We start from the raw sequence: 20,917 nt of genomic DNA, 5'->3' as shown, positions 1-20,917 counted from the left end.
AGCTTTTTATTTACATCCATTGTCCTCCATGAGTTACCGAATCATCTCTCTAAGAGCGCCTTCAGAAAGTGTATTGGTTGCTTAGCTTAGAGCTGAATGCTAACTGAATGTAATGGTTGCTTAGCTTAGAGCTGAACGCTAACTGAACGCTAACTTAACACAAAGTTGTGCATTTGTATATGTATACAAAGTGCTGCACTCATGTATTCATTAGGTACCTAATCAAATGTATACATTATAGATTTTCACAGGTAGACTATAAAAAACACTGTTTTACATAGGAGGTGTATCTTTAAAGGAGCGATTTTCAATGTCACCATCAAACCTTTCACTGACCCTTTTGCTCCCCCTCCACCCCCCACCCTAGGCGAAGCTGGATGAAGCGGTGTCGCTGGCCACAGGGTTCCAGTCCTCCCTCCAGGACACCATCAACTGGCTGACCCAGGCAGAGCAGACCCTCAACATGGCCCAGCCCCCCTCCCTCATCCTGGACACCGTCCTCTTCCAGATAGACGAACACAAGGTAGGCAATTTAGGCACCATAGAAGTATAGAGATCCTATGTTATGCGTGGTTGACATTCATTTCTATGGTAGGTGGGGTTATATTGGTGAGTAGTTTACATAAAATGGAATTCCATGGAATAGGATAGAATATTGGGCCTCCCGAGCGGCGCAGCGGTCTAAGGCACTGCATCTCAGTGCTTGAGGCGTCACTACAGACCCTGGTTTGATCACAGGCTGTCACAACCGGCCGTGACCGGGAGTCCCATAGGGCGGCGCACAATTGGCACCAGCGTCGTCCGGGTTAGGGGAGGGTTTGGCCGGGGGGGGCTTTACTTGGCTCATCGCTCCCTAGTGACTCCTTGTGGCGGGCTGGGTGCCTGCAGGCTGTCTTCAATCGTCAGTTGAACGGTGTTTCCTCCGACACATTGGTGCAGCTGGCTTCCGGGTTAAGCGGGTGGGTGTTAAGAAGCGCGGTTTGGTGGGTCATGTTTCGGAGGACGCATGACTCGACCTTCGCCTCTCCCAAGCCCGTTGGGGAGTTGCAGCGATGAAACAAGATCGTAATTGGAGATCACGAAATTGGGGAGAAAGAGGGTGTATAATACAGCAACAAAAAAAAAGGTTGGATTTTCTTGACTGTATTCCACATAAATATATTCAAATGTAATATTGCAGTTTATCTTGCAATAATATATGTGAATGATAAGTTGACTCATCATATTCATCAGACATTTTGCAGACTTAATACATTTCCCTTCCACCTTTCTCTTCCGTTTGGCTAGCTGGTATGTGCTGATGAGCATGTACGTATACAGCTGAAATCAAGGCACCCAGAACCAAATCAGCGAATCAATTTAATGTTAAGGCTGTCACGAGGGACTAATACAACTGTAACACGCTCTCTGTCTATCTCTGTTCCCCCCAGGTGTTTGTGAATGAGGTGAACACCCACAGGGAGCAGGTTTTGGCTCTGGAGAAGGCCGGCTCTCAGCTGCGTTTCGCCAGTCTGAAGCAGGATGTGGTTCTGATCAAGAACCTGCTGCTGAGTGTTCAGGCCCGCTGGGACAAGCTGGTGCAGAGGTCCCTGGACCGCGGCAGACACCTCGACGAGGCCCGCAAGAGGGCCAAGCAGGTACGAGAGAGGAGGGTTTTAAATGCTTTCTCCATATGTACGTAACTCACTTCACCCTTCACCAAAGTGCTGCACCCAAATGGACGCTACACGGCAGACATTTTGTTTTAGAAAACACCCTGCATATCAATTAGATATGGTAAACCAGTTTCTCTCTCCCTCCCTTTAGTTCCATGAGGCGTGGAGGAAACTGTCAGACTGGCTGGAGGAGGCTGAGAGCCGACTAGACTCAGAGCTGGAGATCTCCAACGAGCCAGACAAGATCAAAGTACAACTGACCAAACACAAGGTACAGTAGGAGTCTCACTTTAAAGCTCACTGTGTGGGTCTTGCATGGAAATAATAGGATTCTGAGCGATACCCACACACAACGAACACAATATATGATTAGGCTGCACAATGTAGATCCTCTGTGCTTTTGTGTGATTTTTCTCTTACATGTATGATATGGTATCCCCCCCAAAGGAGTTTCAGAAGGCTCTGGGCTCTAAACAGCCGGTGTATGACACCACAGTGAGGTCTGGTAAGGCCATGAGGGACAAGGCCACGTTGCCCGAAGACACCCAGAAACTAGACCACCTACTAGGGGAGTTCAGGGACAAGTGGGACACCGTCTGTGGGAAGAGTGTGGAGAGGTGAGGGGAAAACTCGATGCCAAATGCTTTATTAGAATGACTATTATGGTAGGGTTCTCCAGCTCCAGTCCTGGAGAGCTACTGATTGTGCAGGTTTCTGTTCCAGCCCAGCACAAAGTAACGCACCTGATTCAGCTAATTCTGGTCCCGATTGAACCCAACGATTATTGATTGATTATTTGAAACTGGAACAAAAGCCTGCAAACCCAGGAGCTCTCCAGGACACTGTCATATAGAATACTGGATCACAAAAGCGAAGTTCAAATAATGATAGCTGCAATTTCAAAGTAATGTGACAACTGATTTTTCCTCCATCTCTCATACAGGCAACACAAGCTGGAGGAGGCCTTGCTGTTCTCAGGTCAGTTTGCTGAGGCCCTGCAGGCCCTGGTGGACTGGCTGTACCGTGTAGAACCCCAGCTGGCTGAAGACCTGCCAGTCCAGGGAGACCTGGACCTGGTCTCCAATCTCATGGACTCGCACAAGGTATTTATTTATGTAACAGCAAAGGTTAGACTATTGGTTACCATTGGTTTAAAAAGCCACAAAAAAGCCTGTACTTACTTTTATTTGCCCAGCGCCTCATTGCCCAAGCAGAATTAAATGTGAATACTTATTTCTCAATCGTAACATTTTGTCATGTTTGACCCATTTTTCATATTGAGGACTAATGTGTAGTATACAGTGCATTAGGAAAGTATTCAGACCCCTTCCCTTTTTGTGTGTATATTGATGAGGGGAAAAAAAATATTGAATCAATTTTAGAATAAGGCTGTAACGTAATAAAATGTGGAAAAAGTCAAGGGGTCTGAAAACTTTACAAATGCACTGTATATTCATTCCTATTTGATCCCCCTGCTCTATGTTTAGGTTCAAACTATTTCCATGTTGTTTGACCACTGTTTGATTATGTCTCCTCAGGCCTTCCAGAAGGAGTTGGGGAAGAGGACCACTAGTGTCCATGCCCTGAAGCGCTCAGCCAGAGAACTGATGGAGACGGGCCGAGACGACACCGCCTGGGTCAAAGTTCAACTGCAAGAGCTCAGCAACCGCTGGGACACAGTCTGTGCCCTGTCCGTCACCAAGCAGACCCGCCTCCAGCAGGCCCTCAAACAGGTCAGTTAGGAAGAAGAAGCCAAGTGGTTGTGACATTTTTGTTTTAGCACAATAATAACAAGTTACAGAAGACCATGAATTTTATTATAATTTAATGTAAAGATACAGATGATTTCAGTCCATTTACTTTTCTTTCATTAATGCTATCTGTGCAAGCACATTACAGTATATAATACCGTAAACTAGACCGCAAAAGCTCAATAAAGCTGAAAACCTTTTTCTCCATCCTTCTAATGATCCTCCCTCTGTCATCCCGCTCTCTCAGGCGGAGGAGTTCCGCACGGCGGTGCAGCTGCTGCTGGAGTGGCTGTCAGAGGCGGAGCAGACGCTGCGTTTCCGTGGTGTGCTGCCCGAGGAGGCGGAGACTCTGCAGACGCTGCTCCACACCCACCGGAACTTCATGGCCACGGTTGAGGAGAAGAGGACCGACGTGAACCGGGCAGCGGGCCAGGGCGAGGCCATCCTCACCGCGTGCCATGCGGACTGCATCACCACCATCAAACACTGGATTACCATCATCCGCGCCCGCTTTGAAGAGGTAGGTTGAATGGAAAAGGAGAGTGGGATGAATAGGGAAATAGGAGGTAAATGTTTTAAAGCCCAAGTATTTCACTCATGAATTGGTGCATTTTGCTTCTACAGGTCCTCACATGGGCCAAACAGCACGAGCAGCGTCTGGAGACTGCTCTGACAGAGCTGCTCAACAACGCCACGCTATTGGAGGAGCTGTTGTCATGGCTGCAGTGGGCGGAGACCACCCTAGTCCAGCGTGACGGCGAGACCCTTCCACAGGACATCCCTCAGCTCAAAACACTCATCACAGAACACCAGGTGGGAGGAGCCTGCTTTTCTGAAACCCTCATTGGCTAAGTTGCTATTATAATTATCACTCTTTCTGATTGGCTGTGTCTAACGTCAATCTATTGTTCCCAGGTGTTTATGGAGGAGATGACCCGGAAGCAGCCTGACGTGGACAAAGTGACCAAGACTTACAAGAGGAAACCAGCAGAGCCCCCTAGCAGCCTAGCTGAGAGGAGAGGAGCTCGTACGTTACCTTATTTTACCTCACAAAGATGCCTTAATATTATGTTGTACTAAATGCATATGAATACATATGTACCTAGAAATGCATAAGCGAAGATATACAGTGGATGCCTATCCCTGAAATATTCACAGTCCATCCTGACTGACTTCACTAAAGGAGAAAGACAATAAAAGTCACCAAAATATCATCAAACGTTCCATCAAGTGTCCTCAACATTCAAACCCATATAATGCACAGTAACCATGACACCTCTCCCTACAGGTAAAAACCAGCAGCAACAACAGCATCAACAACAGGCGGCGATGCAGGTCGCCGGGGGCTACCCACGCCTGACCCAGCTATGCTCAAGGTGGCAGCAGGTGTGGCTGCTTGCCCTCGACCGCCAGCGCAAGCTCAACGACGCCCTCGACAGGCTTGAAGAGGTACTGTATTGTAGAAACCCTTGATCTCCCCTATTAGAGCAGTACCGGGTTTGGAGACCTGAGTTTTACACCTGCATCACTGTACATTTTTGCTACATTGGTTTCAGAAGTGGGATGTCTGTATATTTTCAGGGTGTTTTTTTTCTCCTATATAGTGTCTTGTCAAAACAGACACAGGATTTCCTCAAAGTATATTGCTCTTCTTCATTTATCTCACATTATGTTCATTGTCTTTGTCCCCAGCTGAAAGAGTTTGCCAACTTTGACTTTGACGTGTGGAGGAAGAAGTACATGCGCTGGATGAACCACAAGAAGTCACGCGTCATGGACTTCTTCAGGCGCATCGACAAGGACCAGGACGGCAAGATCACTCGCCAGGAGTTTATAGATGGCATCCTGGCCTCAAGTATGTTCTTAAGAGCTAGCTACACATCGTTAGCTCTGTTCTTTGCCCATAGCCTGCTCCAACTTAAACTGTAGTCAAGTCCTATATCTTGGTCATGAGTTCTACATGTTGGTGATTAGTCCTACATATCAGTGATTAGTCCTACATCTCGGTGATTACTCCTACATCTCGGTGATTATTCCTACATATCAGTGATTGGTCCTACATCTCGGTGATTACTCCTACATCTTGGTGATTAGTCCTACATCTCGGTGATTAGTCCTATATCTTTTCCTGACTGTTGATTGTGCTGTGCAGAGTTCCCCACCAGCAGGTTGGAGATGACGGCGGTGGCAGACATCTTTGACCAGGACGGAGACGGTTACATCGACTACTACGAGTTTGTGGCGGCTCTGCACCCCAACAAGGACGCCTATCGGCCCACCACTGACGCTGACAAGATAGAAGACGAGGTGAGGAAGACACACACACACACACACACACAGATATACCCATATATAATAAATGGCACGCACTTATTTTGAACAACAAAGCTGGACCTTTGACTTGCCTAGTCCAATAGCAGCTCATGAATTGGAGGTTAATGGAGCCAGCCTTGTGATTTTGTCTCTTTGTCATTGTGTCTTTCTATGCAGGTGACCAGACAGGTGGCACAGTGTAAATGTGCCAAGAGGTTCCAGGTGGAGCAGATAGGAGAGAACAAGTACAGAGTAAGTCCTCCTCAGCCTGTGACTGTATACAGTTAATAAACACATTATTATATATTCTGTCTGCATACTATGACTTAGTATTAGGTATGAGATATCTTATTTTTAAATGCAGATGGGCCAGAGCAATTACAAGGTGAGTTACACCTGAGTTTACAGTGTTTGCTTAGACAGCTTCTACTTAGCTAAATACAGTTTTCAGATGCCACTTGACGGAGTGAATCTTGGTAATGTTAAGAAACATTTGTATTTTTGAAGTTGTTGCGTTTGCGGTCATGGTGGGTCTAGGGTTGCATCTGAAAATGGCACCCTATTCCCTATATAGTGCACTACTTTTGACCATGGTGGACAACTTTTGACCAGGCCCCTGGACAAAAGTAGTGCACTATATATAGGGAATAGGTTGCCATTTTGGATACACCATAGTTTTTGTTAACTGATGATGGGTGTGTGTCACTACTTCTTTGAGCACCAACAACTGCTGGTGTTGAACTAACGAATGACATCACTCCATTCCTCACGCATTTAAATGTTAGCCAATAGCAGTAGCACTCATCTGTATCCATGGAAATGCCAACTTTGTAAGCAAGCTTCTCTAAGCTTTGCCATATACTCATATAACAAGGTGGTCACATATTATTGATAATTACTAAGAAACCCGCGGGCCAAAAAATTGCTTCTCACGGGGCGCATCTGGCCCCTGGGCCGTATGTTTTGCACCCCCATACTCTTTTAACATATCATATCTCTCTATACATATCTCTAAATCACAGCACTATGGGATTTATATGCTGTGTGTGCTTCCCACCAACAAACTAATATAACCATATTAAATATAACTTAGAAACCATAACATTTATCACAGCTCCAGGATTAGCAACTACTACCATCGCTGTTTTGTGTGAACTACATCATCATTATCCTTGGGTTAATGATATCCAGTGTCTGGCCAAAGACATAAACTAACTGCACCGAGCTTGGGTCACGTTGTCACATGACATCACACCTCTGTCTGTCTGACTCTGTTCTTGTGTATGTTTGTCTGTCTGGCTTCACCCTTCACTGACTTATCCATCTTGCTGTGTCTTTGTGTGGCAGTTTTAGTGGCACTTTAACCACACTATAACAGATAGGAAATAGGATCATCTATAGTATCCACATCATTGAAATTCCACTGCATCCTTCTGCTTTTGCAGGGAAATTTATGGTTGGTTTTAATGGCAAGAAGACAAGTCAAGTAACTACAAAATTAATTGTAACAAGACTTAGTGAAGGAAATACAGTATGTGTACATAGAACATAGGGTAAGCTACAGTTTATTCCTCAATCCAATTGAGGTCTTATCCAATGACAGGTTGAGTCTTAAATATTTGTCTCTACATGTTATTTCACTCTTTCTCTTTTTCTTTCTCTTTGTTTATTCCTCCTCCACGTCTGCTGGATTTTTTGTAGTTCTTCCTTGGAAACCAGGTAAAGTTGACTCGCGTGTTTGGTCCTTTGAAATCTGCTTCCTGGATCTCCACCAGTTAAGTGGCCTCAATTCGACGCCACAAAAAAATGCTGCCATGGTGACAGTGCATTTCATGTTTGACCAATCAAATATAGCACTACACTGTTGGTGCGGATCATGGAAGTGGGTTTCATAGGCCATTGAGGTTGTTCTCTTGGTGTGATTGTGCAGATTTGGAACACTTTTGTTTTGAGAAATACATCAATTTGGCAAACTGGAATGGGTTATAATGGTAACCAGGGGTTACCCGATGCTATTACTTTTGGACTGGGGCAATTGGAGAAATCATGCTGTTCTGAGAGTAATTATAAATTAACCTTGGTCCCTTATCTGTTTGTGCTATCTTGCCAACTCTATGGTCATTGTCACAATGACCATAAATTACCAAAGAGTTGACAAGATAGCACAAACAGACCCAGGCTAATCAAAGGTAGTTCTGACTTGGTATTGCTTCATAGAGTTCTGCTTGCTGGGTGATGGAGCAGTTTACCATTGTTGGGTAAGCTGGGCTTTTGACAAATAGGTGATTTTAGTAGTATCATCAGTGCATGGGTGCTGGAGTATAATTTGCATGGAGTGTACTTTTACTCAGATTAGTATGGGCTGCTGTGTATAATGGCTTTGGATTCTTAATCTCATGTCAATAACCGTTGTACTTTGTTACTGAATTCCTTTCTGTTTCTCCCTCTGTCCATTTTCTCTCCTCCTCTCCATTGCTGTGTTAGTTTGGTGACTCGCAGCAGTTGCGGTTGGTTCGTATCCTGCGCAGTACGGTCATGGTGCGGGTTGGAGGGGGCTGGATGGCCCTGGATGAGTTCCTGGTCAAGAACGATCCCTGCAGAGGTGAGTTGGGTTTATTTATGCACAGACACACGCACATACATACAAACATTACGTACACACACACATACACATACAAATACAGAATGCATGTACACACACAAATACAGAGTACAAAATGCAAGCCACTGGATACACTGCGAGTGGGACAAAAGGTAAATATATGGTACTATGGTCTACTGTTTAAACTAGTCATAGTCGGACATATACATATAACATAGTCGGACATATACACTACCATTCAAAAGTTTGGGGTCACTTAGAAATGTCCTTGTTTTTGTAAGAAAAGCAATTTTTTAGTCCATTAAAATAACATCAAATTGATCCGAAATACAGTGTAGACATTGTTAATGTTGTAAATGGCTATTGTAGCTGGAAACGGCAGATTTTTTTATGGAATATCTACATAGGCGTACAGCGGCCCATTATCAGCAACCATCAGTCCTGTGTTCCAATGGCACGGTGTGTTTGCTAATCCAAGTTTATCATTTTAAAAGGCTAATTGATCATTAGAAAACCCTTTTGCAATTATGTTAGCACAGCTGAAAACTGTTGTGCTGAATAAAGAAGCAATAAAGCTGGCCTTCTTGAGACTAGTTGAGTATCTGGAGCATCAGCAATTGTGTGTTCGATTACAGGCTCAAAATGGACAGAAACAAATAACTTTATTCTGAAACTCGTCAGTCTATTCTTGTTCTGAGAAATAAAGGCTATTCCATGCGAGAAATTGCCAAGAAACTGAAGATCTCGTACAACGCCGTGTACTACTCCCTTCACAGAACAGCACAAACTGTCTCTAACCAGAATAGAAAGTGGAGTGGGAGGCCCCGGTGCACAACTGAGCAAGAAGACAAATACATTAGAGTGTCTAGTTTGAGAAACAGACGCCTCACAGGTCCTCAACTGGCAGCTTCATTAAATAGTACCCGCAAAACACCAGTCTCAACGTCAACAGTGAAGAGGCGACTCCAGGGTGCTGACCATCTAGGCAGAGTTGCAAAGAAAAAGCCATATCTCAGACTGGCCAATAAAAAGAAAAGATTAAGATGGGCAAAAGAACAGACCCTGGACAGAGGAAGATTGGAAAAAAGTGTTAAGGACAGACGAATCGAAGTTTGAGGTGTTCGGATCACAAAGAATAACATTTGTGAGGCGCAGTCCAAATGAAAAGATGCTGGAGGAGTGCTTGATGCCATCTGTCAAGCATGGTGGAGGCAATGTGATGGTCTGGGGGTGCTGTGGTGGTGGTAAAGGGGATCTTGAAGAGGGAAGGCTTTCACTCCATTTTGCAACGCCATGCCGTACCCTGTGGACGGCGCTTGATTGGAGCCAATTTCCTCCTACAACAGGACAATGACCCAAAGCACAGCTACAAACTATGTAATAGCTATTTAGGGAAGAAGCAGTCAGCTGGTATGCTGTCTATAATGGAGTGGCCAGCACAGTCACCGGATCGCAACCCTATTGAGCTGTTGAGGGAGCAGCTTGACCGTATGGTACTTAAGAAGTGCCCATCAAGCCAATCCAACTTGTGGGAGGTGCTTCAGGAAGCATGGGATGAAATCTCTTCAGATTACCTCAACAAATTGACAACTAGAATGCCAAAGGTCTGCAAGGCTGTAATTGCTGCAAATGGAGGATTCTTTGACGAAAGCAAAGTTTGAAGGACACAATTATTATTTCAATTAGAAATCATTATTTCTAACATTGTCAATGACTACATTTCCTATTCATTTTGCTATATTTCCTATTCAAACTCATTTCATGTATGTTTTCATGGAAAACAAGGACATTTCAAAGTGACCCCAAACTTTTGAACGGTAGTGTACATATAATCTTTCAGGTTTTCAGAGTTCTCTCTTTTCCAAAGCTGTCTACAGTCTGTCTGGTGTGCTCCTCAGAGCAATGTCTCTCTTTCTCTCCATCCATCCATCATCTTTTCTCTTCATCCCTTTCTGTGATAGTTCTTTGAGTCGACGGGCTTGAATCGTCTCCATCTCTTTCCATCTCTCTCCATCTCTCTGTTATGGTTCCTGTTTTTCCATCTCTTCATTCATCTCACCCTTTCTCATTATTTTTCTTCACCTTTGTTTTCTGTGTAAGCGTTCCTTTTTTCTCTCTTTTTCTCCCGCTACACAGTCATTCTTTCAAAGTAGTATTGCATGGTGCATGATCCTCAGTTCTCTTCCTCCCTTACCGTTCCTTTTGCCCTCTCCCTTCTTCCTTCTCTCCTTTTCTCTCTCCTTCCAGTGCAACATCCTGGACTTAAGATCCTTCGCTCCGACTCCAGTAGCACCATTTCATCTCGTATAGGTTGGGTTTCTCTCTCGCTCTCGTTCCCACTTTTCTCCCTCCGCCTCTTTTCTGTTCTCTCTCTCTCACTCCCTCTTGGTTGTTTTTTGGTTTGGGCTTGTTGCTGTGCTTTGCTGACTGTGACACTGAACTAACGTTCCTACCCTTTCTGGCTACATGCTAATGCTAGCACGATGGGACCATATCACAGGTTATAGGTCCAAGTCATTGACCTGTGTCTTTGTTTTGTTTTAAAGTTGTTTTAGCCACTTGTCACTTTGGTCCCTGATGTGTCCACCCCTCAACCTTTGGGACTTATCTGTATTTTTTACTCCCTTTGCCACGGTCTTCTGTGTCCACCTCTGTGTTGAAGTGAGAGAGGGAAGCGTGTTGGTGACTCGCAGCTGGGACTGCGTGTTGGTGTGTGTGTGTGTGTGTGTGTGTGCGAGAGAGATTGCTAAGTATAAGGAATGTGTGTGTCTATGTATTTCCATCTCACCGTGAGCACGCCACTATTTCACGTTGTCTCTTGTGTCTCTCAGTGACGGTCACTCCTGGCTATTTCTGCTGCAGAGGTACCTACACTCCCACTCTCTTCCATTGCTCCACTGTCCATCCCTCCATCTCTCCCATTCTGTAAATCCAACCATCCATCTATCCATCCAGCTCGAAATCTCTCATTCTAACTGCTATGTCCTTGTGTTTGTGTCTGTTTGAGCATATGTATGTGTATACATGTCTTGTCTGTGTTGCCAGTCCGCATCATGCTTCCCACTCAAAAACTGGGTTTGGCCAGCCCTGGTCTTGGTGGTGATGGTTGCCATGTGGATCCAAAATGGCCGCACAGTTTGACGGGCCAGTCTCATAAAAAACAGAGACCGTCTAAGACCTGGGTGTGGCCAGCCTGGTTTTCTAATAGCGCTTGTAGCGGCTCTTTAAATATGATGGCGGGCGGGCACTGAATTAAAGGGTGCACCTGGCTCGCTGGGGGACCGTAATTGCAGGGCGCGCACCCATTATTATTGACTGGTCTTGTTGCTGTTGCTAGTGGATGACTGTGAGGGGGTGTGTCCCGTCTTGGGTAAAGCTACTAACCACGGCTACAGTGCCCTGCTGCTAATGCTAGCTGCAGCTCTCTCATCCCTCTCTTTCTCTCTTTCTTTTTCTCCCTCTCTCCCTTTCTCTTTCTCTTTGTCCCTTTCCTCCCTCTCTTTCCCTCCCTCTTTCTCACTGTGGCTGGCTTTTCTGGGCTTGAGTGTTATGTGCTGGGACTGCTGCACCATCTTGTCTAAGAATGCTTATATGAGTGTCTATGGGAGGGGAGTCCCCCATGGTACTGTATTGGGGCTCCCCCAAAAGCATAACCAGGCATGCCCCACATATTTCGCACCGAACGCACTGTTTATGAATTAGGGAAAGAATAAAGGAGTCAACAGAGCGACTCCCTCACAGTGAGAGAAGAGAGGCTGTGCTTTGGCTTACAGGAATACCTCTGTGTTCTAGCTATATAACCATATATATAATAGTATAAACCAGTATGAAAATGTATGCGCTCACTACTGTAAGTTGCTTTGGATAAGAGCGTCTGCTAAATGACTCAAATGTAAATGTAGTTGTTCTAATAGTTTGGCTATAGCAATAAAAGTGTACTATTAAAGTCCTTTCTTGCTGAACATCTTTCTCTCTAACAGTTCCTCTCACCTCTGCACTGTCACAAACACTACACACTCACTCCCTCCTCCACTTAAAAGTACCCCAGCCAGAAGTGCACTTCACTGCCTCTGATTCCCAACCCTCCCCTCGCCCCACTCTACTCAGCACTGACTCGACCACACGTTGCACTGACTCTGAGAGCAGTGACTCGCCGGGGAAGCTCTGACTCTCTGCCTCGCACTGCTCGCTGCCTCGATACGTACTGCAGCCATTGTTGACTGAACTTGACCATTTCTTTGTCTTTCTCTCCCCTCTCTCTCTCTCTTTCTCTTTCTCTCCTCTTCTTCCCTCACTCCAGCCCGAGGCCGTACCAACCTGGAGCTGCGTGAGAAGTTCATCCTTCCAGAGGGGGCTTCCCAGGGCCTGGCGGCCTTCCGCTCCCGGGGCCGGCGCTCCAAACCCGGGTCCCGCACGGCCTCGCCCACCCGCTCCTCCTCCTCGGCCTCGCACAGCGCACACAGCTGCGCATCCCTGCCCTCTGCTCCCGCCACCCCCACTGCCTCCTCTAGGGTAAGTGCCCTCAACCCCATTCTCCCCCAAGAAATACAATTACTAGAACGGGAAAAGCTCCTCAGACCATGACAACTTGACAGAACCGGTGTACTCATCATGGGTAGACCCAATATGGTATTGTGTTCTATGGGAGCTAGGTGATAGAGCTATATCGCCCTTAAAGGGGAATTTCCTTGCTCTCTTCACGTCATATGGCGGTTACCATGTTAGTTATAGTAGAACTCTTGTCACAAAGATCGGTAGTGTCTTTAATATAGGCTGAGCAATTACACAAGCTACATGGTGTCTCTCTTTAAGTGTTCCTAATGGAAACAGAGACTAAAATGGAACCTGCAAGCGCACACTACACATATGCAAAACAATACTACAAGACATTTTCACAAACTAAAGTCAGTCATTGTCACATCAGTCACATGTCAGAGTTTTTGTTGTCACCATGCCTTGTTGTTAATCTCGGTGGCCCATCTCTCACCCACTTTCACAGTGGTTGTTGTCACAGTGATTCGTCATTTCATTAATGTGTTGTCTCTGTGTCTTACACTCAAAGGTCGAGTTTTGATTTTTTAAGTTCAGATGAAACACATCTCTCCGGCCTTTCTCCTGTATACCACTGAATCCTAAACACTAGACAATTATGTTTCGTATTACTTAGTGTAGCACCACTGGTCATATATTCAATCAGTCAGGTTACTGTAGTCTAGGTCAAAATGGAAAAGTATTCAGACCCCTTGACTTTTTCCACATCTTGTTATGTTACAGCCTCAATCTACACACAATATCTCATAATGAATGCTAATTTATTAAAAATAAAAAACTGAAATCACATTTACATAAGTATTCAGACCCTTTACTCAGTATTTTGTTGAAGCACCTTTGGCAGCGATTACTTCGTTGAGTCTTCTTGGGTATGATGCTACAAGCTTGGCACACGTGTATTTGGGGAGTTTCTTCCCATTCGTCTCTGCAGATCCTCTCAAGCTCTGTCAGGTTGGATTGGGAGCACAGCTATTTTCAGGTCTCTCCAGAGATGTTCGATCAGGTTCAAGGCTGGGTTCTGACTTGGCAACTCAAGGACATTCAGAGACTTGCCCCGAAGCCACTCCTGCATTGTCTTGGCTGTGTGCTTAGGGTCATTGTCCTGTTGGAAGGTGAACCGCCCCAGTCTGAGGTCCTGAGTGCTCTGGAGCAGGTTTTCATCAAGGATCTCGCTGTACTTTGCTCCATTCATTTTTGCCTCGATCCTGCCTAGTCTCCCAGTCCCTGCCGCTGAAAGAAAATCCCCACATCATGATGCTGCCACCACCATGCTTCACCGTAGGGATGGTGCCAGGTTTCCTCCAGACGTGACGCTTGGCATTCAGGCCGAAGAGTTCAATCTTGGTTTCATCAGACCAGAGAATCTTGTTTCTCATGGCCTGAGAGTCTTTAGGTGCCTTTTGGCAAACTCCAAGTAGGCTGTCATGTGCCTTGTACTGAGGAGTGGCTTCCGTCTGGCCACTCTACCATAAAGGCCTGATTGGTGGAGTGTTGCAGAGATGGTTGTCCTTCTGGAAGGTTCTCCACAGAGGAACTCTAGAGCTCTGTCAGAGTGACCATCAGGTTTTTGGTCACCTCCCTGACCAAGGCCCTTCTCCCCCGATTACTCAGTTTGGCCGGGCGGCCAGCTCTAGGAAGAGTCTTGGTGGTTCCAAACTTCTTCCATTTAAGAATGATGGAGGCCACTGTGTTCTTGGGGACCTTAAATGCTGCAGAAATGTTTTGGTACCGTTCCACAGATCTGTGCCTCGACACAATCCGTCCCCGAGCTCTACGGCAATTCCTTCGACCTCATGGCTTGGTTTTTGCTCTGACGTACTGTCAACTGTGGGACCTTATATAGACAGGTGTGTGCCTTTCCAAATCATGTCCAATCAATTGAATTTACCACAGGTGGACTCCAATCAAGTTGTAGAAACATCTCAAGGATGTTCAATGGAAACAGGATGCACCTGAGCTCAATTTCGAGTCTCATAGCAAAGGGTCTGAATACTTACTGTACGTAAATAAGGTATTTCTGTTTTATAAAAACCTGTTTTTGCTTTGTCATTATTGGGTATTGTGTGGAGATTGCTGAGGATTCTGTTTTATTTAATCAATTTTAGAATAAGTCTGTAACGTAACGTAAAATGTGGAAAAAGTCAAGGGGTCTGAATACTTTCCGAAGGCACTGTATGTCTCTAATTAGTATAACAGTCCAGTCAAGGTGCATACTATCTAAAGAAAATTATTCAGCCAGTCTTGGAGGACAAAGCATGAAGCCATATTACCAGAGTACCCATAATCATCTGTTTTGTTGTCACTGATCGTTAGTTGTGTAGTCTCTGTTTATCGTGTGATTTATGTATCGTGTATGTGTGTCTGTGTTGAAATGATAATTCCCCTGTTTCTGCATGTCAACAACAATCACCTACGTCCTTAACTGTGAGATTTGTATTTGTTGTTCTTTGTTTTGGTCTTTTTCTTTTGTCTCCTAAATTCCTCCATCCACCCCCTGCTAACCTCGCTTGAAAAATGTACTCCCTCCACTGTTTTTTAAAATCCATCCGCTGTCGCACCAAAAACACACTGCGCTACACGACCTTCCTCCCCTCCTCCCCCTTCCTCCCTTCCTCCCCTCCTCTCCCTTCCTCCCCTCCTCCCTTCCTCCCCTCCTCCCTTCCTCCCTTCCTCCCTTCCTCCCCTCCTCCCCCTTCCTCCCCTCCTCCCTTCCTCCCCTCCTCCCTTCCTCCATTCCTCTCCCTTCCTCCCCTCCTCGCCACCTCCCTTCCTCCCCTCCTCCCTTCCTCCCTTTCCCTATTTTCCTTTGTGCTACTTTCCTGCTTCTCCCCCTTTTTTATTCTCCTTGGCTGCCTTCTTCCCTCCCTCCTTCCCTTTGCTGATCCCAGTCCTCAAACTTGCGTGGCTATGCCAAGCCCTGGCTGGCACACAGTAAAACTCCAACGCCAACCAAGTGCCAGTCCTGCCCAGACCATGGCCACACCACCCCTGGGCATGAGGTAACACACTGACCCCCACCCCCCCCATCCTGCCGCCCCTCCCAAGCCCCAGCAAACTAATAACGCACTAACTCACACACACAATCACTCACTTACGGGTGGCCATACACACTGCATAGTGCACAATGTGCAATTGGGACCATGAGGATATAGGAGACGTGACGTTGAAATTCAGCTTTAAGACTGAATATATTTGCATCATATCTTGTTTCACTGTTTTTGCTCAATATCCCAATCTAAATTATTATTAGGTGCATTGTCACAATATTTTTGCCCACCGGCAAGAAGCGGCTGGTGGTAGGTCAATAGGAATAGATTCAAAGTGATGTCCTCTTAAAGGAGAAGTAGTGAGAAATGAATCATTATTAGCTAACTCTATATGCGTTGTGTTGAACTGGTAGTTCTAGGGATTTAGTTTGGTAGACTGATGATCATTTTGCAAGTGGTGTCTCTGTTGTATTATGTTAGTATGGGATGATGCTTAAAAGTAGTAACCGCTCCTTTAGTTAAAGGTAGATGCAGCAATATGACATACACAACAGGGCAACATCCTGCCTACAAACATCAACAACAACAAAATTCAAATTCACTGTTGACTTCCCAATGTCGGCATGCCTCAAGACTCAAATTGGGAAGAGCCAGTAGAGTGGCGGCCTTGGCAGATTTGTACTCTGTTTGGTTGATGTGGGTAACGAGGAAGTCATCCCCGTTGTGTATGATGATGTCATATTGTGGAGTCTACCTTTTTAAAGGCCCAGTGCAGTCAAAATTGTGATTTTCCTGTGTTTTATATATATTGCCACTGGTTGGAAAACTGTTCAATTGTGAAAATGATGATAATGCCCTTTTAGTGTAAGACCTGTTTGAAAAGACCGCCTGAAATGTCTGCCTGTTTTGGTGGGAGGGAGTTTTGGCCTTCCATGGCGACAGCACCATGCGGTAAATTAGTTAATAGACCAAAAGAGTTCCAAACCTCTGCCAATAATAGCTACTTTTCAGTCTTCCCTCCCTGCTCCCAGACAGTCCTAGCAAAATTCTTGCTTGAGAAATTACTCTTTGCTAAGAAGCTACTTTTGTTTATTTTTGACCATTTTAATTGAAAACAATCACAGTAAGGTACTTAGAGTCATTTCTGGGTAACAACTATATTGAGATAAAATCGGCTGCATTGAACCTTTTAATGTATTCTGTGCCACAGTTTGCCACTGTTTGACATTCCCTGTGTCTGATATATATAGGGGGCAGTGTCGGGGTCCAAGCTGAAGAGGCCCACCTTCCACTCCAGCCGAGGCTCTCTGACTGGAGAGAATGGAGGAGCTACACCCATTGCTACTAAACCTGGACGTACCGGTAAGAACTAAGTCCAGATTTTTCATACCAGTTTTGATTTCTATTTTCAGTCCTCTGTTTTTGTTCTCTTGGAACATATAATTCCCATAATTAAAATGAGACTAAATATATATATTTTCTCTATTCTTTTTCTATCCCACATCACCTACCCTTACCCTCCTCCTTCCTCCCTGTTTCCTCCCTCTCTCCTCTTCTCCTCCTCTCAGACCCCAAGCGTACCCCATCGGGGGCCAGTGGTCCGGCCAGCCGGGCGGGCAGCAGAGCGGGCAGCAGGGCCAGCAGCCGGCGAGGCAGCGACGCTTCGGACGCCTCAGAGCTCCTGGAGACTCGCTCGGCCTGCTCGGACACCTCGGACACCCCCCGGCGCACAGGAGCTGCCAAGCCCTCCAAGATCCCTACCATCTCCAAGAAGGCCCCAAGCCCCAAGACACCCACTTCTGGGAAGAAATAGTGAAGGAGATGTCAAAAAGACGTAATAAAAATGTCATACATCCAACCATGGAGTCGTCAACATAAAAGCATCATACATCTAACTATAGGGCTGGTTTGACTCCAAGGGCTCAGCCCCCAAAACACCAGCCATGATGAAATGGGGAAGAAGATGTCCATACTATAGAATTAGATCAAGTAGAACGGACCGTCTCCCTTTCAAAGAGACGCTCTATAGTGAACAGACTACTGCCGGCCATATTGGGTGTCACATTTGATCCAAACGTCCATCCATAGGGCTTGCATGGGATTCATGCACCAAGACTACTGTATGAAGGGCAGAGAGAGAGGGATAGATTGGGGAAGATATCTATTTCTCTCTTTTCCTCCCTCGTACACACACTCACTGGGGGCCTCGAGGCCCGGGTTCGTGCACTTAGACTGAGGTGAAACGGAACAGAACTTTCCCCTTTTAAAACCCAGATCCCAGTTTGCCTTCCAGTCTCCTGTGTGCTCTCTCTCGTAACGGGATTGTGCTAGACTGTTGTAGAGAAAGCCACAGCAGTTTGAACCGACAACCAACCAACATGATGCTGCCTTACTGTGTTACACATTTCTGTCCTTACTTTTACCTAATCTGAGTTCTGCAGAGTGTTAGGTAGAGCCTTGTAACTACTTTGTGTATGTATACACTGACACACACGGAACTGAAACACACACTGAGGGGAGAGATGAAATGACTCAGAACTTCCTGGAGAATGGTATTCAGATAAACTGGATTGTGGGTATTGTGGACATTTTCTCTCACCATGAGTTCAACTGAAAATATGCAATGATTGCCGTCTTGTTTTTTCCTCCCCTGGACTGGGAAGTGAATAGGAATGACACTTCAGCATGTCTGTGGGTCGGGAACATCCAGACTAGCGTGGATCTACTGTTCAGTGTCTGGGTGGCGCCACTCTGACCACTTCCTGCATTGAGCTAACTGCCTAAACCTCAAGCCCAGGAGACTGTGGAAGTGGTGGGAAACACACATACACTGCAATGTCCTCACAAACCACTGAAACATTGGAAGTGTGTTTGAAGGTGTGTATGTGAATCTGTGTTTGATGGAATGGATGATTTCTCACGTTGTCCTATAATATGAAACTACTTACCCTGTGTTTCTGAGAAAAAAGCACTAAAATTGAGACTTTCTTGGTGGGACCCCACTAACAGCAAAAACGTGACAGTGTGTAACAATCAAGTGGCTTGTAAGGACACACACAATTTAAGCGACTCTTATTCCAGATTAGAGATTGAAGACCAGCGCACACTGACAGTGTATCGCTGTAATTCCACTTCGCCCCTCCCCCCTCCGTTGCCGCTGGAAACCCCAGAGCTGCAAACACACATTTTTGTATACGTGTGTCGTCGTCACGTGTTACAGAAATCAAAGGTCATCGACTTGCTTCACTGTATGCAAAGATTTAATTTCATTCTGGTTAATTTAAAATCCTGTTGTATTTGTTTTTGTTTTGCTTTTGTAGTTTAAGAAAAACATGTATATTTATTTTTCAATTCTGTATCATATCACCTTGGAGAATGATTAGTATTCATATAATGAAATCATGATATTTTGTACCAAGGAAAATGTCTGCTCCTCTTCAATGTTGTATGTTTCTACTTCTTCATAACTTTACTCAACTAGGAAGCTGACTGATTTCCATGGGAGCCTTTTTTGCTAATGACTACAACTCCCAGAACATGACCAAAGGGGGTTGCCCTTATTGTGTTGACAAATATGGATGACAGGGAACTGAACCCCCAGTGTTCCTCCTTACAGGCATTTGAATTGTCATGTCTTTGATGGCTGCAAATGTGCTCCCCTGTTTCTTGATGTGAGAGCTGAAGTATATGAAAACCTAATGAAGGCAAATGACATCTAAAGGTGATTTTTATTTATTTATTGTCTCTTTTGGGGGTGGGGATTTGGGCGCAGGAGAGGAACCCACCTTTTGATGCGGTGTTATTCTCAGTGTGATGAAGAGAAAATATGGAGGGGGGGGGGTCAATTGTGTAAAATAAAAAAGCTAAGATTATAAACGTTTTTTTGTTCTCTTTTTGTATTAAAAATATGCTTGCAGTAAAAAAGTCATTTGTCATTGTGGATTGATTTTTCATTTCATTCAGGGGCAAAAGTGTATGTGCGTTTACATACAGTGCCTTCAGAAAGTATTCACAACCCTTGACTTTTTCCAAAATGTTTTGTGTTACAGCCCGAATTTAAAATTGATTAAATTGAGATTTCGGGTCACTGGCCTACACACAATACCCATAATGTCAAAGTGGAATTATGTTCTTAGAAACGTTTACAAATGAAAAGCTGAAATGTCTTGTCAATAAGTATTCAACCCCTTTCTTATGGCAAGTCTAAGTTCAGGAGGAAAAATGTGCTTAACAAGTCACAAGTTGCATGGACTCACTCTGTGTGCAATAATAGTGTTTAACGTGATTTTTGAATGACTACCTCATCTCTGTACCCCACACATACAATTATCTTTAAGGTCCCTCAGTTGAGCAGTGAATTTCAAACACCGATTCAACCACGAAGACCAGGGAGGTTTTCCAATGCCTCGCAGAGAAGGGCACCTATTAGTAGATGGGTTAAAGAATAAGCAGACATTGAATATCAAATCAAATCAAATCAAAACAAATTTTATTGGTCACATGCGCCGAATACAACAGGTGCAGACATTACAGTGAAATGCTTACTTACAGCCCTTAACCAACAGTGCATTTATTTTAAACATAAGAATAAAACAACAACAAAAAAGTGTTGAGAAAAAAAGAGCAGAAGTAAAATAAAGTGACAGTAGGGAGGCTATATATACAGTAAAATAAAGTGACAGTAGGGAGGCTATATATACAGGGGGGTACCGTTGCATAGTCAATGTGCGGGGGCACCGGCTAGTTGAGGTAGTTGAGGTAATATGTACATGTGGGTAGAGTTAAAGTGACTATGCATAAATACTTAACAGAGTAGCAGCAGCGTAAAAAGGATGGGGTGGGGGGGCAGTGCAAATATTCCGGGTAGCCATGATTAGCTGTTCAGGAGTCTTATGGCTTGGGGGTAGAAGCTGTTGAGAAGTCTTTTGGACCTAGACTTGGCACTCCGGTACCGCTTGCCGTGCGGTAGCAGAGAGAACAGTCTATGACTAGGGTGGCTGGAGTCTTTGACAATTTTGAGGGCCTTCCTCTGACACCGCCTGGTATAGAGGTCCTGGA

At 45.1% G+C, this 20,917-nt stretch overlaps 1 protein-coding gene across 15 annotated transcripts in view; it reads left to right on the top strand.

Moving 5' to 3' along the window:
* The window catches only part of LOC121572490 (microtubule-actin cross-linking factor 1-like), a 257,852-nt gene extending 238,069 nt beyond the window's left edge, over positions 1–19,783 (top strand). For 8 of the 15 annotated variants that reach the window (XM_045221763.1, XM_045221764.1, XM_045221765.1 and 5 more), the window contains 21 exons: positions 368–523; positions 1,431–1,637; positions 1,807–1,926; positions 2,103–2,272; positions 2,599–2,758; positions 3,194–3,388; positions 3,654–3,926; positions 4,031–4,219; positions 4,322–4,433; positions 4,695–4,855; positions 5,099–5,261; positions 5,559–5,713; positions 5,897–5,971; positions 7,421–7,438; positions 8,204–8,321; positions 10,569–10,631; positions 11,153–11,185; positions 12,622–12,833; positions 15,761–15,871; positions 17,110–17,221; positions 17,428–19,783. In XM_045221763.1, the coding sequence (XP_045077698.1) occupies positions 368–523; positions 1,431–1,637; positions 1,807–1,926; positions 2,103–2,272; positions 2,599–2,758; positions 3,194–3,388; positions 3,654–3,926; positions 4,031–4,219; positions 4,322–4,433; positions 4,695–4,855; positions 5,099–5,261; positions 5,559–5,713; positions 5,897–5,971; positions 7,421–7,438; positions 8,204–8,321; positions 10,569–10,631; positions 11,153–11,185; positions 12,622–12,833; positions 15,761–15,871; positions 17,110–17,221; positions 17,428–17,672 (3,048 nt within the window). In that variant the 3' untranslated portion in view covers positions 17,673–19,783. The remainder of the gene's footprint in view (positions 1–367; positions 524–1,430; positions 1,638–1,806; positions 1,927–2,102; positions 2,273–2,598; positions 2,759–3,193; positions 3,389–3,653; positions 3,927–4,030; positions 4,220–4,321; positions 4,434–4,694; positions 4,856–5,098; positions 5,262–5,558; positions 5,714–5,896; positions 5,972–7,420; positions 7,439–8,203; positions 8,322–10,568; positions 10,632–11,152; positions 11,186–12,621; positions 12,834–15,760; positions 15,872–17,109; positions 17,222–17,427) is intronic. The other 7 variants (XM_045221755.1, XM_045221754.1, XM_045221760.1 and 4 more) reach the window with 5 other exon arrangements.
* The last annotated feature ends 1,134 nt before the right edge of the window (positions 19,784–20,917 follow it).

Source organism: Coregonus clupeaformis, chromosome 8, assembly GCF_020615455.1.
Source record: "Coregonus clupeaformis isolate EN_2021a chromosome 8, ASM2061545v1, whole genome shotgun sequence".
NCBI lineage: Eukaryota > Metazoa > Chordata > Actinopteri > Salmoniformes > Salmonidae > Coregonus > Coregonus clupeaformis.
This window is presented reverse-complemented; position numbering and strand designations above follow the sequence as displayed.